This window comes from Sinohyriopsis cumingii, chromosome 1 (assembly GCF_028554795.1).
Source record: "Sinohyriopsis cumingii isolate HCF-2022 chromosome 1, ASM2855479v2, whole genome shotgun sequence".
NCBI classification, from domain to species: domain Eukaryota; kingdom Metazoa; phylum Mollusca; class Bivalvia; order Unionida; family Unionidae; genus Sinohyriopsis; species Sinohyriopsis cumingii.
The window spans coordinates 38317262-38337222 of record NC_142961.1 but is presented as its reverse complement, the minus strand read 5'-3'; the positions used below and the strand labels follow the sequence as shown (position 1 = coordinate 38337222).

Genomic DNA, 19961 nt, shown 5'->3' with positions numbered 1-19961 from the left:
ACCTTTTCCTAATCAAGCTTGGATGACACTGTTAGTTAATGCCTACTTTTAATTCATAATTCTTTGGATGTTTTAAAAAATTCTTCTTGAGGGGTGTTCTGCACTCATCTTAATGAATGCAAGAACAGAATTTAATTACTTTAATTTTCCTTTTAAAAACACAAACAGGAAGTGGTAATAAAAGGCAAAAGGCATGTATTTTAAACATGTCATGTTATTGGCATACTCTGATATCATAAGTATGCTGACTGCCTACTATGGATGTCCAGACTTTACTATTTTTATTGAATGGTTTAGAAATTTTAACAGGATTTTGTAGCTCAAGTTCATTAATAATATAATACAATTCCTTCTGAGGCAACTTCCATTACAGCTATGTGTAAACCTATTTTTGACTTCTAAACATGTTTGAGAAACTTTTAATTAGATTTGGTAAAGACCTAGTTATAGAATGTGTGCGAAGTTTCAGTCTAAGGCATGTTCATTAACAACATCGTGGGTTCTGATGTAACATTGTTCAAAATTATTTTTTCCTTTAGCTAAACATGCACATACAGCTATATACATGTAGTTGGAACAGTTTGCAAGCTTTGCATTTGACCTGTTATGGCATCATTACTAATTTACTGATAACTTCATTGTCAGACTGTGTTTTGTATCGGTACCAATCCACTTTATTTCAGATTCAGACAGGAGAAGACAACCATGATGAAACTAGTATTGATCTAATTGGAACTGAAGAAGCCCAGACTAAAGCAAAGGAGCTGATTGAAGAACTGTGTGAAGAGTCCTATGGAAGAGGCCGCAATGGCAGTACCTATACCAACTCATTCAGAGGAGGTAGTATTGAAAATTCTTAAATGCTTCAGCCATATCCAGATAATTTGAAGAGGGTGTTTGTGTAATGTGAACTGTACACAGTGGCAAAGTTATACTTGGAAGTTGAGTCAAGATGTTGTTTTATACATGCTCATTAAGAGCCATGTCATGCAAAATTACAAACAAATCTACGTAAAGATCCACAGAAAAGATGGTGTTGCTGTTTAGCACAGAACAGTATATTTGTAGAACATTTTTGATACATCATCAACATTGCAGAAACCTTGTTTTCGGAAGGATGTTCTTTTTTTATTGCTTGTTGAAATATTTTATTATGAAGAAATAATGATCATATTCATTTTGAAAAGTTTATCATTAGCATGACGAAATGGGGAAGGGGATTTGTATCAGAATGTCATTGGTAGAAATATTTTCAGAAAGATAGATTGTTCAATTTGAAATCTTTCAGGCATTTCCAAATAAAATTTCTTTAAAATTATGTAAAAATGAGTGACAAAATTATCCATTTTCTTTTGTAATTTCATGCAGGCAACATAATTTTATTGCTTTTGCATCATGTCAACATATTTTAAAACCATTGCCAGCAAAGCTAGTTGTCCATCTGGGCTTTGAGTTTGAGTCCTTTGGTTGGCCAGTAAACTTGTAAGTTGTTTCAGACCACCAGGTAATAAATTTTTCTGCCCCTGTAAAAGGCCTTGTCTCTGGATTAGTTTGGCAAATCTGTATGTTATAATCTGTTACAGATATAAATTATCTACTCCTCATCTTTTATATGCAGTGCTTTTCAACATGGTTAGTAAGAAAGATACCAGTTGTAAAAATACATAAAAAATATATTGGAGTCCTAATTATCAGTACAAATTGAATAGTTATTGATCAAAACATATAAACATTTACTTGTATCTTAAATGATATCACATCATGGGATCAGGTGTCTGATTGGTCAACGGCATTGTTTCATAACCTGTCGGGTTATTCCATGGTATCTGTGACTGACTAAATAATATGTTTGACTCGTATAGTAAAAAAAAAATATTAAATGCATGTATTTTTTGTTTTGATGAATAAAATGTGAAATGATTTACAGTGGTTACTGAGTTCATAACAGTGTTTTGTCTTCATGTATTTTCTTTATTAACTAAAGGTACAAATATTAGCATGTGGTGATCGGTAAAAAGTTTTCAAGTTAAAAAGGTGTCTTCATACTTGAAAAGGTTGGTAACCACTGGTCTAAGGTATTCGCCTTTATTGATCACTGACATTTCACCTCTTTCTATCTGGTTTTGAGTCTTAGACTCAGTCAGTATGGGTATGTGAGAAAGCTTGCTAGTAGCTTTGAGGTTTGTCCCTGGCTTTTCCCAGATTCTTCCTCCTCCAGATATACTGACCATCATGTATAGCCTTTCATGTGCTGGTAAATGTCGCTAAACCCATAACAACAACATCACATCTATATCTTGGGGGGAAGAGAGAACACCAGTAAACTAAGAAGTCCTCAAAAAACTGAAAATTTAATTTTGTCTCGAGTGACCTCTGTTTTGAGAGGTTTCACTGTATTTTTGTTCGTATATTTCCCTCTTTTTCTCTTCGTGTTGCTTGAGCACATACCAGATATAACATGTATGCACATTATTGAAGCAGTGGTATTTACATTTTTTTAGGTGGTCAGATCAATGAAACTAGCAATTTGGTAGAGAAGCCGAAGATAAATTGGGCATCAATCTGGGCCAACAAGGAAGCTAATGATATTTTGAAGTTTAAAGGTAACATTTTTGTATGCCAGAAAGAAAATATTTATTTGTAAAAGATAGACTACAAGGTTCTAAGTCTTGAGCTTCAGAAATGAGGGGAAAAATGCTATAATTGCATGAAAATATAACAGGTCATATGGTAGGTTCATGGATTTGACAAATGCTCAGGCTAGCTTGATTTAGAGACCTTAGTGTGTCATTGGGAAAGGCACTTGGTTACCATTTCCTCAGCACCAATAAATGAAGCAGCTTGTTCTGCATGCAGATTACAGTACAAAAGCAAAATATTCATGTTTATTATTTACAGTATCATAATAATGAAGTCAACAGAATTCATTAGAGTGATACTTTCAGCATTTCATGACAGCATTTATTGGAGGTACTTCCCTATAACAACACTTTATTTTGATATTGGTTTCTGCATTATAGCTATATCTAAGTTTGGTACATTTTAACCAAATGGTGTATGTTGCTTCATATTGTTGAGACCTTTAATGACTTTGACTTTGAATGAGTTTCATTTCCAGCATTCTACCATATCATTACAAGAGTTATGTCCCATGATTAACTTTCTTCCTGGCTTTTGTTTCCACATCATATCTTTATGAACCAAATGTGATTTGCAGCATTAATATTTATGAGACCTTGAATGAGTTTGATTTTATTCCATGAGTTATACCTTAAGATTGTCCTTTTTAATTTGATTTTACTACACCAAGGATTGTTGTATTGAGTAATATTTGGCAGGTATTTCTCTACCAGAGGCTTTGAATGAGTTTAATTTTCAGCATTATCATTTTGAAGAGTTATTGACCTTGATTGTCCCATTGCAATGCATCTATTAGTAATTGCTCTACTGAGTGTTGTGCATCAGCAACACAAAATAATTTGGTTTGATTGAGGTAAGCCTGCTTAAAGTTATTTTGCTCACAACTTATTTCTGAGTTTCAACATTCAAAGCTAATAGATCTAGTTATTCCAAAGATATATTAACATTTTTATTATAATTGTATAAAAAAAAAATCTATTAAGTAAGTCACTGATGACTTTTTTTAAAAAAATCTTTAAATATGAGATTGTCTTGATAACATAGTCGTGTAATATGTTAATTGTTCTCATTTGTTTATGTTTCTTAAACCCCTTGATGGATTTTCTTCGTACTTGGGATAAATGATTTGGATGAAAAGATAACTCATTTAGTGACTTTGGCATACATGCCAACCATTACGTTTTTTTCCCACTAAATTAATCCTTACGCGGAAATGTATTCGGATTACGCATTTTCGATATATCCCCCTCCCAAAAAATTGATAATACTCTGTGTCCATCATATATCCAAATTTATTGTCAGTCCATCCATCCATGCACATTTGCTATTTTTGACTTACGACTTGCAGTGTTAAAATTGGATCGGACGAGACAGAAATTTTCCCCAGAACATGTTCTACCAAAATCATGTTCCCTGTTGGTGTTCCCCTAGCATTGGTTTCCAAAACAACAAAAATTGAAAATTCATTTCCATTTTCAGAAGAATTTCAGAGCTGATATGGAGGAAATTTGAAATGTTTCTTATGACATGCTGTATAAATATTGTATTTGGATGTCTCCTCTACCACTGTTGTAACTTTCTTAACAGTGAGGTGGAAAATGTATTTAGCTTCTTCTCTAGACCAGCTCTGCCAGATTTTGATCAGCTGATGAGGAATGTTAGGAAATCCTCAGTCAGAAATTGAGTCAGGGCTGGTTTACTTAGCAATATTGTAGCTTTCATTGCAGATATATGGTAACCCCATTTTTTCAACTTCTCCATAACTGGTCAGCCAATTCTAATTAAACGTAGTAACAGTGCTTCTAAGGAAATGGTGAACAAGTGCTGTGTATCATGTGGTTGCCTTGGCAATGGTATAGCTTCATAGTCAACCATGTGGAATATATTTTCAGCTTATTCTTTAGAATGGCCGTGCCAGTTCTGATGAAAATCTGGAAATGTGCCATAGGACATGCACTATCCGAATTCCAGAATTGTGTTTGGGATGGCACTGCCAGTAATTGGGTGATGGCCATGGCAGCCATATTGAAAACCTTTTTTTAAAAAATCTTTTCTAAGACAACTGAGCCTGTTTTGATAAAACTTTGTAGGAACTTTCTAATATTTGTATGCAAGGTGCTTTGGTGAGCTTCAACAAGAGCCATGTGGAAAACCAATTTTCAACTTCTCTTGAACATCCAAATGAATTTTTATTAAACTTGGTATGATCAGTTATAGGAGACAAATGAGAATCATTTTCCCTCCAAATATGCATAAATGTTTTCTGGTTATGCATTTTCAGTATATATCCCTCCCCAAAAAAGTTTTTAAAAAAATTCTTGTTTTTATTAACATCCCATTAATCTTTCAGACCTTATTCTAGAAAAGACGGCTTCTATGGAACTGCGACATAAGAATACGCATGTCCGTCCTTGCATGCACTTTCCTAACAGTATCAGAGCTGCCAACGCTCACGATTTTTTGCATGAATTACCGAGTTCTTAATAGAATATGGACTACCCCTAGTAGTAAAAGACTACATTGGTCCTTTGTTCAAATGGATGTTTTCTGATTCCAAAATTGCAGAAATATGCATCTGCAAGAACAAAATCATCTAATATTGTTAGGTTTTTAGCAGAAGATAATGTGCTTAAAATTGCAGAAGCCATGAATATTGGGCCATTTAGTGTTGCAACATTGATTAAGATGACTAAATGTTGTACCTAGTCTGTGTAAGTGAATTTGACAACGAAAAAGTCTTCTTTCATCACCATAAATAACAGTAGATTCCACTGGAGAAAACATTTTTTTTATTTGATAATGCTTTGAATAAACATAAGTTTTCGGAACTGTGTGGGGTTTTCAGCTAATAATGCATCAGTGGTTAGAATTCGTAACAAAGCTGCATTCTGTATTTTGAAAAATGTCTCCATCAGTGTACATACCAGGTTGTCCCTGTCATGTGATGCACCTTGCTGCAGGAAAGGCTGCTGATAAACTAGAAGGAGATCCCCAGGAGTATCAAGTTGGCATTCTACCTGAAAATGTACTTCAGGCAGACAGAGTTGATGTGCAATGGCACCTTATTTCCCAGCTAAAAGATCCAGTAACTGGAAAATATATATTTCCTCTATTTTTGTCAGGTTATGAAAGGAATATTGTTCATTACCCTTCTAATGCTGACTGTGAGAGATCGTTCAGATTGTCAAAAAAAATAAAACTGTATTAAGATCCAGGCTCTGTAACCCAGCACTTAGTGCTCTGCTGGTGTGCAAAACGTAATCTCAGCTGGTACAAATTGTTTTGAAATGCAGTATGAGAAACTGGTGCTTTTTAAAGCTCATAATGCTATATATGAAAATTTGAACCAGTAATTGATGTTAAAAGACCAGATGGGGTAAACAAATCATTTTGTACATATGCTTATTGAATTTATTATATCATATGTAGATTACTCTTTTTCAGCTCGGGTTACTCTTATTGTCCACATGGATTACACTTTCTCCTCATCAGCACTGGCATGTATGCACTTGCCCTCCTGATGATCTAGAAGGGATAAATGAGCCCACTCACCTAGGTGTTTGACTAATAGGCTCTCATGAGCAGTTTTTTTAATGAGAACAACCTCATTTTGACATCTCCCTGTCAAGAGAGAGGTAGGGGGAGGTACAGTCCTGTCTCAGTTTGAAGTGGGCTTAAGATGATGATTTCATCTTTTTGTTATTGTACAAGACGAACTGGTGGCAATGGTCCCTCCTCCATTCGGGTCTCCATCTCCATGTTAGTGTAATCTAGGAACTGGTGGCAATGGTCCCTCCTCCATTTGGGTCTCCATCTCCATGTTAGTGTACTCGAGGAACTGGTGGCAATGGTTCCTCCATTCGCGTCTCTGTCTCCATGTTAGTGTACTCTAGGAACTGGTGGCAATGGTCCCTCCTCCATTTGGGTCTCTATCTCCTGTCAACTGTCAAGCAATGTGTTAAAGGGTGAGGAAGTTTGGACAGCTGATAGTGAATGAAGGCTGCTGCAAGACTTGTCCTAAACCTTCTGACACTGAGAACAAGTTTCTCTTCACTTTTGGGAGGCTGTCTGGGGCAGCATCTTGTCCAGATCTTTATTTGCCACCACACTTGCCAGTAGTCCAGGAGCTTACATAGAAGTTTTCCCATGGTACAAGAATTAGCCAGGCAGTAGAAGGGGTGGTCAGTATTCTTTTTGCTTGAGCTGCTGGTTTCTCTTTCCTGCTACAAGGTCCAATCAGCTGTCTGTCCCCTTTAGGTGGAAATGCAGACAGTGTATTTAGCCTTACACGGTGTGCCAACCTTATCATTGCATGATGGTTGCTTCAGAAAACATGTCAGTTGTAGTTTACTTCTGTGAGATACACATGCTCCATCTCTTTAAGCAGAAATCTTGAAGCTCCTCTCATGGGCAGTCTTGGAGGGGAACACTCTCAAGGTCCACCATATTGTGGGCAAGAGGAATATCTGTGCAGTCTGTCCAGAGGGTGTCATGTAGTCCTCATGAAATGGCCTTGCACTTTTTTGACTGTGTGAAAGACCCTTGCTGGACTGCGGTTGCTATGAGACTGAACAACATGCTCCCTTATTTTTCTTCAGTACCAGATTAGAGGGTCAGGGCCATGGTCATTTTCAATTAAAGTGTGATCATCGGTATTCACATGTTATTCATCTTTCATTATAATACCATAGGTGTTCTCTCAAGTCAGGATTGCCTCAGTATGACTCATCTTGGTACCCTGTAACCCAAGTGGTCATAGTTCAACAGCCTAGGCCGCCTTTTGGGAGACAAGTCAAAGAGATTACCACAGAGGATGGACCTGTTGTCACAGAACATGGGTTCTTGCCTCCACAGCAGCCCATAGATCCTGTTTTCACTCCTGGCACATCTCTTGTGATCAATCCACCAGAATCCGTTTCTGAGCAAGGTTGTCAATTCCATCATCAGTAGGCATTCTACTTGCAAGATTTACAATACAGAAAATCATTTGTGATTGTTACAATAGCAAATTTGTTGATCCTAGCTGTCCACCTTTTAACCCAGTTGTAGATCTTCATTCTGAGGAAAAAGATGTTTGGTGTCCACTACTAAGGTCCACTTCCTAACACACAAGTTTGGTGTTTACTGTTAAGGTTTATAGGGCATCCGTTCCTAACACTGAGGTTCAGTGACCACTGTTTCCATATGGATTGTCCTTGCAATCAATTGGGCTTTTCAGTTCCTCACTGAAATAGACCCTTTTTTCATGAGAATTAAAGCTCTTGATGTTAGTGCTGCTGCTGCATCTTGGGTCTTTTTTAATCACTCATGTTGAGATGTTATGAGAACCACCTTGGATCAATCTCACACTACTTTATCTTTTATCTTAGATCTTTGCGGCATCAGATTGAGAGTATTATAGGGTGATGCCTATAGTGACAGTACAATATGGCCCAGCCTTCTACTAGGTTACAGTAGTAAACACCTACCATAAGGGTAAGTACAATATACCATTCCCTCGATAACCTGCACTCTGATAACTCACGAACACACTTATAACGTGGGTCAATCGTGGATCCCATTTTTTTAATTAGAAAAAGTACCAATAATTTGACCCCGAATTGTTCAACATAAAAATTGTGATAAAAAATGGTAAATGAAACCTTATGATATCACTCATTTTATCGTCAAAAACGGCCGATGTGACCTGGAAGTTTGGATCAATATTATGAAATTGTCAACTTTTAATAAGAAGTCATGTATTTATAATTTCTTTCCAAACTTCATTCTTGGTACACCATAAATAACAGTATGCAATGAAATTTTGATCAATGAAAACTATGCTAACGCCCACTTGAGGCAGCTCAGTAATAAATACATACCAATTAAATAAGTTTTTTTATGAAGTGAAATGCACGTATTTTATCTTTTTGTTTGGTTTAAGTGTGATGCTCATAATTACAATTTTCCATGTTGTATTCAAACATGAAATATGTCACTCTACCGTAACAGCTATGACCATGAGCGTTTCGCTGAGAACCTAATTGCCGACATTTTGATACCTAATTTTCGTAAATATTTGTTGCAGTAAGATTGGTATTGTATTGTTGCACCGAATTAAATGCTGACCTTGTATTACCACATTAATTAGTCTTTTGTATTAAATAAAGGGGGTGGAATAAATGAAAAGTTAAAATGCATGCAAATTCAACCTGCATGAGAGTTAGTGGCCCCTCTTGAGTGAACACTTAAAATTTTTATTTTTTATTTTGTGACTGTAATATAATTAAACTACCTTAAATTAGCATACTCATTCACAACTGTAATCAAAGATAGCAAGGCAACCAAAGAAAATGAATACTTGATGACATAAAATTATGTTTCACAGATACATTTTATTAATGAGAAACTAGTTTCAGAGTTTGTAGTTAATTTGTAATTACTGAATTGGTACTTGGAGATTTCCTAATGGATGAGAAGTATCACTGTTACTTGTAATGAAATCATTGCATCAATATTTTAATAGAACAATAAAAAAAATGACTTCCAACGGTCACGGCTGTTTCACAAGCCAAGTCTTCAGGGGTTTTGTTGTGATCTTGCTTTTTTAATGAAAGGAATCTTGTTTGATTGTGAATTTTGAATCAGTAAGTAATCTTGTTCCCTGATTTGTATGCTCCTTGCGTTGAATTCCACTGTCACAGAGAGCAAATCTGGGAGTGTAAGGATCAGGGCACCAGACTACTCAACAACAGCATAAAGCAGTGATGTAATACACAGTGTTTTCACGTACAAGTGATGGTTGTTGAAACCAGCTGGAACATTTTTAACAATCTCTCACTGGTTGGTCATCTTGGAAATTTAAGGTCATTTTTACATAAAAACAAATAACTTTGTTAGAAAAGCACTCTATTGACAATTGTTCCCAACACAACATTAAAACGTACATTTAATAGACCAATTTTTATTTTTTTAGGCTTTCGGCCTCCTTTCTAACTGGTAAATTCAGCAATACAGTAGTAGCAGATAATGTATGACTGCTATTAAAATGTATTGAGGTGGGGGATAAGACTAATTTTGATACTTGATACTTATTGACTTATACTGCAAAGGTTCCCTCCTCCCACTCTGATGTTCTGTGATGTGGGTTATAGTCCAAAGAGTATGGTACTCTTTGTGTTGGCTATGTCTGAAGTGTCAGACTAGGATAGTATTCTTTTCAGTTCAGGTCCTCCTGTACTAATTTTAAGATGGAATAATGAATTTGAACAGGGGAATTGAGTCCCAGAAATTTAAAGAAATGAATTAATGGCAAGTAAGAATTATATAATTCAAATTATTTGTATCCACTCCCAAAATATCTTTTTCAGGAAGTAAAAATTTTCATAGATGTTATGGTTGCCTTATTCCAGCCATGAATGTAAATGCCGAAGAAAGCGTTTCTGGGTGTCTGTGTGTGCAAAAGCTCAAAACTAGTGCCTACAAAAATAAATGAATTCAGAGCATCACCAATTTCTACCAGATGGCTGGAATATATCATTGGGTGTCTGCTGTACTGTGGGCACATGATTTATTACTACATTTGTGTTTTAGACCATTGTTTGCCAAGTGGATAACATCAGACGCACCAGGGCCACTTCTTAATTGGACAGGTTTCTTCTGAATGAATAAAAGTAGAATGAAACTCTGATTTAATTAAATACCAAATTTTAAAACTGCCTAGGATATCTTCAGCAAGTGTGAGGCCAGGCTTGTCTGTTAAAACAATGATGCATGTACAAGACATGTCACTTGTCCATTCGCGCATATCGGGGTCCACAAACATGGACTGCACTATAAGCGAGTGCGTGAGTTACCAAGGGACCTCCAAAAATTGAAAAAATTAGAGAACTGGGCTGTTTAATGACTGAATCCTAATTTTACAATCACATCAATAATAATTTTAAATAACGTGCTTTTTATAATGAAGTTGTTTGTTATTTTATTTATTAAATAACATTTATTTCAAAATGTCCAACATGTGAAAGATCGTTCCAACTGCTTTCAACAACAATCACACGTGCGCAAAAATCTGTGTATTACGTCACTGCATTTTGTTTTCTTGATGAGTCTGGTTCCCGTAGTGGCGTTTAATAGTATCCTGACAAATCAGGAGTACCTATAGCAGGAAACTAGACTAAATGTTGATATCCCACCAAACAAAATTACTTTTTTTCTTCTTCAAAAACAAGTGACATTTATTTTGTGAGACAATTGTCAACAGTGAAACTCAATTTTTCAGTTCAGTTAGTACATTATTGATGTCATGATTTCATTGGAAGTAATAATGAAACTTCTTATCATCCTTGAGGATATCTCTAAGTGCCAGTTTAAGAATTCTCAGAAACTCTGTTGCCCACAATGGTCCATATCTGTGAAATCAAGCTCTTTCTTTTACGAAGCATTCATTTCGCTTGGCTGCCATGCTATCTTTGATCAGTTATGAAAAAGTTGGTTAATTTAAGGCACATATGTTACATACACAATAACACTTATAACAGTGTTCGATTGATTAAATGAAGTGAGTTCGCCCGACATAAGACCGGGGCTGCTAGATTTTAATTTGTAGGATTTTCATGCCTTTTCTTTTATTCCACCTCCTTTATTTGATTCAAAGACATAATGTGATAATACAAAGGAGGCCAGCTTTGTATTCAGTGCAACAATACAACAAATACTTCTGCAAGTCAGTTATTAAAACAGTTGGAACTTAATTAGGTACATAGAGAAACACTCGTGGACATGGCTGTTACGGTAGATTGGCGCATTTTACATTTAATTACAAGAGGACACATTGCAATTATGACAATTACTCTTAAAAGGAACTAAAAGATAGAACTAGAACACAAATTTAAATTGATAATTTTTTAAAATTTAATTTGTATTTATTTATTAAAGTACTTTCTCCACTTAACCTAAGTGACATTTTCATTGATCAAGATTTCCTTACATATTGTTAATTGCGGTGTACTAGGAATGGTTAAAATTTCCAGGTCCTATCTATCGATGGCGACGATGCAACAAGTGATGTATCAAAGTTTCCGTTACCAATTTTGATCGTGATTTTCTTCAAGTTAAAAAACAAAGAGGGATCAATTTTTGGGGTAGTTTCTGGTTTACAAATTGGGATCCATGCCTGACTCCACGTTATAAGCAGGACCGCAAGTTCTCAGGGTGCAAGTTACTGAGGGATTGGTGTACACAGCATAATTAATCCTGTTTTTATGCCCAATCCTGAATTTTATATTCCTCACAGTAGAGTTTGATTTGTCAGTGCAATTAACATGTATTTCTATTAAACAGACCTTCCACCGATCAAAAAGAATTTTTACTTTGAGGATCCAAATGTTGCCAACATGTACCCAGAAGATGTAGCAGAAATCAGGTACCATCAGCTTATACAGCACCTTTAGCATGGAATCTGTGTTTTTAATAAAATTAAACCTCTTTACCTTTCTGAAAATTTGCTCTAAGTAAGGCAATGCTCATTTGCACAAGAAAATCTTTTCTTATGCACCAAAAAATAACATTTTACGGACTTTTCACATAAAATATAAGAAAGCAATCTAGAGAATTTGAGCAAAATCAAAGCAATACTATTTGTTGTTGCTTACAAGTCGGGTCACACTGCAAACTGCATAGTCTAATATCTGCAAATATTGCACCAGCAGATTATGTGATTGCAGTTTCTGTCCACGTTGGTATTTTAACCTGACTTATAAGCGAGTATATATGGCTTTTTCTGATACTATATATATACACACACACACACACTGCATTTTAGTCCAGGTTGGGGCAGCATTCTGTTATGTTGTCCTGCAGTGGCCGAGTGGTCTAAAGTGCTCTTCGTTACGGATCACTGCCATCTCACCTCTGTCTGCGCTGGTTCGAGTCTTGGATTCAGCCAATGTGGGTATGTGAGAAAGCTTGCCAGTAGCTTCCCGGTAGTCGGTGGTTCTTTCCGGGGTTTTCTCTGGTTCTTCCTCCACCATTAATACTGGCCGCCATATATAGCCTATCGTGTACTGTGTTAAACCCCACAACAACAACAACGTGTTGTCCTACATTATGTAACATGATACATCTTCTCAAACTTGAAATAAGCTGATATCAGATATTGCCCCATAGATATCTAGTATGGCTTCCGAATTGAACAAAAAAAAATTGTTTTGGGTGTGTGTATTGGCATGGGGTTTTCGCTAAAAGTCTTTTAATAGTGTCCTAAAATGGTGCCACTCTAACAGCCAAAATGTCTGCCACAGCAGCTAATTTTGAAAGTCTTGCCGATCAAGACTGTCTGAGATAACACAGCAGTTAAAAGATGGAATAGTAATATCGTAAATTCTTGGAAATTCTTTTCAGCAATAGAATATCAGTCTCTTCAAGGAACATTAGTTTTTGTTTATGCATCTCAATGAGTTATATATTGACAGTAACTTCTCCACATGGAGGCTTAGTAATTAGCTTAGACTCACAACCCATGGGTAACATATTTGAATCCATTGAAGACCAAGTGAATCGGCTTTTACGACAAATGTCTTTGCCTGGCTCTCAACTACCATTGCCTCAGCAACCGTCTCCTGTGAGAGCCATATTGTTATGGCTCTAGCTCGTAAAATATGTAACAGAAACAAGTGAAACCAACACTTTTAAGTAAAATCAACATGCAATTTATTTCTACTCAATACAGAATGAAAATTCAGGAGACGTTTACATTATTGTGAATTAAATACCTAATAATTCTAAACATTCTATCACAGGTCCAAAATTATAGAATGTACCAAATGAAGTCCGATAGTTATGAATGTTATGATAAAACATACTTATGCAGTCTAGAATTCCTTTTAATGAGGTCACAAAAATCCAAACATCAATGAGCACTTTATTAATTTCAATTAACATTTTAAATAAATGATCCTTCTTGAATTATTTTTGAGGTCCACAACACAACTTGACTCCCAGAGACTGATCTGAAATAGGAATTCATAATTTATTTATTTATCAAGTTCCTATTTATACACATTTTTACTTTACCTATAATGTGGTAGAATGTGATGATTTCTAATAGAAAAACCAAGTCTAATTGTAAACAAAACTGGTCTTTAACTCTTGCAACATACAGTCATGGTCAAAAGTTAAGCACACAATTAAATACACATAACACTTATACCAGAGTGAGACCACTCTTGTTTTCCTAGTGGCTAGAGCATCCATCATGGATGCAGGAGGTCGTGGGTTCAATCTTCAGCCAAGTCTTACCAAAGACTTACAAAATTGGCACTCAGCATTAAGAGGTTAGTGTTAGGACTGGTCGGACAGATGTCAGGATAATGTGTCTGGGTGGGACATATGCTACATGTCTGTGACATGATGCCCTAGTGCTAAACATCACTATAAACTGCCACACTGCCCAACATTGTAGCGATATGACTGAAAAATTGTTAAAGCTATGTTAAAAATCCAAATCACATACACACATACCAGAGTGTCGGCTATCCCAGTGTGCATTTGTTGGCAAGACGATTCATGTTTACATGTAGACACCTTGTTCATTATTAAATGGTTATCATTTCCAATATGAATATAGAAAGCCCTGTGACCTAAGTTGACATTTTGTGATGACATCTATTAATTCATTCCATTATCTCTGTTACTATAGGATTTCTTGCTTAAAATTCTGTAGGGTTCTAAGAAGGTGTCATTGTTAGGTGTTCTCAAGGAGCATGACTGTTATGTTCATTTTCTAATGGAAATTAGAACTTTGATAAGGTTTGTCTCTATTTCAGGCGTGGAAAGAATAATATCTCTGTGATAGATCTGTCAGAAGATGAAAACAACCCAGGAAGAATACCTAATCCAGTTCGCACATTTGAAGAAGCCTTCCAGCACTATCGTAAGTTTGCATAATACATTTGAACTTTCCAGTTAAGTCCAAGACTGATTGAAGTTAAAAATAGTGGTCTAAATAGGGAGGTGTCTGGTGTAGATATTGATATTAAGTAGATTAATTTTAATGGGAATGGTCCAGTATTTTTTTAATTAGTTGTTTTCTTAATTTGGTGGTGGTGGTTCTTTTATTAGTTTTTTGCGTTTAGATTACTTTATCACTTTCAATCATGCTTCATTTCTATAAACCATTAGAAGAATGCACAAGCAAATAAATTGAAAAGGACATGTCCAAATAAATTGTTTTGGTCTGAAGCTATATTGACCATGCAAATGGTAGAGTGCCTGTTTAGTGTTAGCAATGTTCTGTGTTTATCTCTCAGTCTCTCCATGCTTATCTATTCTAACTATGACAGTGGTAGGTCATACACTGTAAGCCACATCCATCGATACATCTGTAACAGCCCAGTTAAGGTTTCAAACCTCTCACTTATTCTGATTTTCTCTGAATCTTAATGATTTTTTTAAATAAAAAAATCTGAAAATTCTGATTTTCGAATTATTTTAACCCCAAATCCAGAGTTGTAAAAATTCCCCCCCCCCCCCCCCCCCGCATGAAATACGCTAGTCTTACCATGAAAATCCCTCAGTTTTCCATTTTCATCTTTTATGCTGAAATTAATTGATTTAACACTAATAATCAGCATAAAAGGTGAAAATGTAAAAACGATTTTCATGGTATGACTGTAGCATACATTTTTTTAATTTAAGTAACTAGCATAAGACACAGGGTTCATACAGTCTTTGAAGGTCTTTGACAATTTGGGAAAAATGAGGTAGCATTTTCAAGGCCTTGAAAGTTTGGGAAAATCGAGCAGATTACTCTGAGATCTTTAAATGTCTTTGAAAATTGAAATAAACCCAAACATTTTAATTTCTTTCCATAATCATGAATAATATTGCCCAAGGTTGTTAGATTCGGATCTAGTCTAGTTTTCCTGATTTCTTTCTTTCAATGACCCTTTCAGTTTCATGTCATCATTAAACAATATTGTAGTATTTTGCATTCATTGTTTTCTCATATAAAATAATTTGTATTAAAAATGTTAGTGAAAGTAGGTCTTGGAAATCGATGCTTGTGGTCTTTGAAAGTTTGGGAAAAGTCTTAAGTGTTTATCATTCAGAATTCTGTATGAACCCTGAGACAGCTTATATGTCAGTTCCTTTGTAAGGTTTTTGCTCATAAATGGTCGCAAGCACTGATCCAATTTTCTTTCTCCAAATCCTGATTATTTTCACTTTTGCATCCTGATTTTCAATCCACTGATGGTGGTAGATCTGGTTTTGGCATTCAGTTCAATTTTAGTTACTGTGGCATGGCACTTTTGTTCTCTAATTTCAAGTGATTCCCCTAAGACATGTTCCCAGTAAGGAAGACAAATATGTGCAGTTCGGATGTGATATGACCTGGAGATACTGTAACTATTCGAGTTCTTTACCTCCTGAACTGGGGCCCCGAGTGGCCGAGTGGTCTAAAGCGCTCTCTGTTACGGATCACTGCCATCTCACCTCTGTCTGCGTGGGTTCGAGTCTAGGATTCAGCCAATGTGGGTATGTAAGAAAGCTTGCCAGTAGCTTCTGGTGGGTCAGTGGTTCTTCCCCGGGTTTTCCTGGGTTCTTCCTCCACCATTAATACTGGCCGCCATGCATAGCCTATCGTGTGCTGAAATATGGCGTTAAACCCCACAACAACAACAACAACCTCCTGAACTCACTAAGATATCAGATGTTACCAACATATTGCCACTGCTTTTGTCAAGTTGTGTTGGTGACACTAGGGATCAGATTTCCATTAGTGATGCAGCAGCAGTTTTAAAGATTTTCTTTCAAATTTTTTATGTCATATTCATGTGACCTATTTAGACCAACTGACTCTAGTGGGTGAAAAAGGTATACATTACAAACATCACTCTACTTGGCAGAAAATAAATGGACCTACTTTTTTCTCTAATTTCAGCTGAAATTTTAGATACTATATATGCACAGAAATTTGCAGAACCATCTCCAGTTCAGGTACTTTTATAAATTTTTCGATTTTATATGCCCACCATAAGGATGTTATGAAGTTGTCAGTCCATCCTTCTAGTGTCAGTTTAATTTTCAGGACATTATGTTGAATTCTCCACAATCTCAGTTGCCAACTTTGTAGATGAACTGCACTTAGGATTATTAAAGACAGATAGATTTTGGGTCAGAAGGTCAAAGGTCAAGGCCACTGGAAGACAAAAATGGCTGCTGGTTTCTCTACACAGATTTGTCAGTTCTCAATGAGCACTTACTTTTCCAAACTTTGAGGATGATTTGCATGTTGGGTAAGAAAGATGGCTGTTGAGTTTTAGGGTTAGTGGTAAAGGTTATTGGGACTGAAGAAGAAAACACTTTGCCTAAGGACTGTAACTCTAGACCACATACATTGGAGGGCTTGCACTTAAGGAAGAAGTCTTTTAATGTCAGGATCACAAATATCAAAGTTCATTGTCATTGTGGCTCCACTATACAATAGTTTTGCAAAATTTTGATCTGGAGTAATTTTCTTGACCAAACTTTGTGAATGGTTTGTATTTCAATATTACTGAACTTTTAGATTTGGGGATCATACGGTCAGATGTCAGGGTCATGGTAGGTCCAATAAAAATAATGGTTTTGGCAGATCAAGTTTAGTACAAGACTGCACACCTTGGCCAAAGTTTTTGGTAAGTCAGTAATCCAGAGTCAACCATGCCCTGGTATTGCATAGAGGACTATAAAGCATGGGGTGGGTATATAATATACCGTTCCTGGTATTGGGGAGGGAGTGTTGGGATCCTTATGGTTTTCCTTTACATTAAATAAGAAACTCAACTGTCAGATTCATTACACTGTTGATCCGATTTGGTATTTGAGATTGTATCAACAAGATCTTTGATACACTGTAAAGAGAATCCAAGTTGATTAGATGATGAGAACTGAGTATTCTGGTCATAAGTCCAATGCCCTATCCCCTGAAGCAGTGCAGCTGTCTTGGATGGGATCTCAGTGGTTTCTAAGTTATGACTCCGGGTTTGAGTTCCCACTGGATATTGAGAGACCTAGTAATCCATACTGACTTTACAGATTAACTCCCTTTATAATAAGTGTGTGGAGTGATATTATAAACAGTTTCTGAGTTATGAATCCAGACTAGTCTGCAAGAGCAGGGAATAATCCAGGAGAGAATATTGCATGTATAAATTACTTGTCCTTTTTTTATAAGAAAATCTGCACCTATATTTTAATCTAGGAAAGAAGATAAAATGATGCAAACATCAATCAACAATTTAGGAATTATATGTTCAAGCTATTCATTCTTTTTCTGCACTTTCACTACATACATGAATTTGCATTCACAATTTGCTGATATGTGTCAATTGTGTAGGTAAGCAATATTCAAGTTGTTTATAATTTTTGTTTTATTTTAGTGCCAGTCTTGGCCAGTTCTTCTGCAAGGAAGAGATTTAATTGGTATAGCACAGGTATGTACATGTAGATAATATTTGTATTGGTGTATTTGTGCAAAGGAAAATTGGTAATGATGGTATTTGTGATCTAGTAGTGAAGCCCTTGTAGTTCAGTGAACTGTTTACAAGTACACAAAAACTAATGCCTGCCCAGCAAAACATAAATGTTGCATATTGGTCATGCTTATGAATAGCAATGAATGGGTATTACTTTTCTAATGGCAGCATCAACAATGGTCATTTTGTTAAAATCCTATGTTAAAGGTTTAGATCACCTGGTGAAAGGCCCGTAAAGCTATGGTCTGTTCCATTTAAATATACATGGCACCCAGGGAAGGCAGTTTTCCAAAAATATATTCCAGGGTACTTTAATTTCATAGCATTCATATTAAACTGTTAAGAAAATTCTAAATTGCATCCATGGGTGAATATCCTACATCAGAAATGCCTTCCCTGGGTCCCAGGTGTTTTACTGGAACAGCCCTTATGCTGTGACCCTGTGTACACTATGATACCTGAATTGTCTGCAGAGTTTGGGTTCCACGATATAACTGCATCACAGTCTGTCAGATTTCATCCAGATTTGGCATACAGTCTTACATTGATAAACATAAAATGAGGGGTTTCTAGCATTATCCTCCTGATTTTGGTTCTGCTGTGTTACTCTACCAAGACTTGATTACTTTCAACCAGATTTGGTATGCAGCTCTATTTTAATGAGGTTTTGAATCAGTTAGGTACACATTATCATACATGAGTTACTGCCCCTTAAATACCCACTCTTCGAATAATGTTTCCAGAAACAAGTTCCTTTGTTTAAGACCCTGCCAAGCATTGTTTACAAAAACTTTCGTCTGTTTAAGACCCTTCCAAGCAAATTGCAGTAAGCAGAGCTGTTTGTGATGCATTCATTGCTAGTAGATACAGCTTGTTGTGTATTATATACAAGGAATTATTTAGACATTTAAAATTTGACCCAGTGATATGGATAAACAATGACTTGCTGTGACACCTGCTATGCAAAGGCAAGACTTAGTCCATCATTGTCCAGTGGAATTACTTGTGTCATCTGCTATGCATTGTCAAGTTATAATCAATCATTGTCCAGTGGAATTACTTGTCTCACTTGCTATGCATTGTCAAGACATAATCCATCATTGTCCAGTGGAATTACTTGTCTCACTTGCTATGCATTGTCAAGACATAATCCATCATTGTCCAGTGGAATTACTTGTCTCACTTGCTATTCATTGTCAAGACATAATCCATCATTGTCCAGTGGAATTACTTGTCTCGCTTGCTATGCATTGTCAAGACATAATCCATCATTTTCCAGTATAATTACTTGTCTCATGTACTGTGTATAGGCAAGACTTAGTCCATCATTGTCCAGTGGAATTACTTGTCTCACTTGCTATGCATTGTCAAGACATAATACATCATTGTCCAGTGGAATTACTCGTCTCACTTGCTATGCATTGTCAAGACATAATCCATCATTGTCCAGTGGAATTACTTGTCTCACTTGCTATGCATTGTCAAGACATAATCCATCATTGTCCAGTGTAATTACTTGTCTCACTTGCTATGCATTGTCAAGACATAATCCATTATTGTCCAGTGGAATTACTTGTCTCACTTGCTATACATGGGCAGAACATAATCTGTCATTGTTTTTATTGACATCAGTGTTAAATTTGTTTTCAATTAGCCCAGTTTCTCTGGCACCGTTTTGCATATAGTCATGAAAATTGATTAGTTGAATTTGATTTAGAGGGTCACAGTGACTTATTTCCACACTCAAGTGATCATGGCTAGTTTTTATATTTCCTCAGCTTTTCTTCTATATACACTCATGAAACTGTGTGGGTATATTCATAT

General features: G+C 36.0%; 1 protein-coding gene across 1 annotated transcript in view; it reads left to right on the top strand.

The window, feature by feature from the left end:
• LOC149806734 (putative ATP-dependent RNA helicase DDX53) overlaps positions 1–19961 on the top strand; it is a 75004-nt gene that overhangs the window by 12059 nt on the left and 42984 nt on the right. The window contains exons 3-8 of the mRNA XM_089956987.1: positions 684–840; positions 2502–2603; positions 11962–12043; positions 14445–14551; positions 16562–16617; positions 18042–18095. Of these exons, the coding sequence (XP_089813113.1) occupies positions 684–840; positions 2502–2603; positions 11962–12043; positions 14445–14551; positions 16562–16617; positions 18042–18095 (558 nt within the window). The remainder of the gene's footprint in view (positions 1–683; positions 841–2501; positions 2604–11961; positions 12044–14444; positions 14552–16561; positions 16618–18041; positions 18096–19961) is intronic.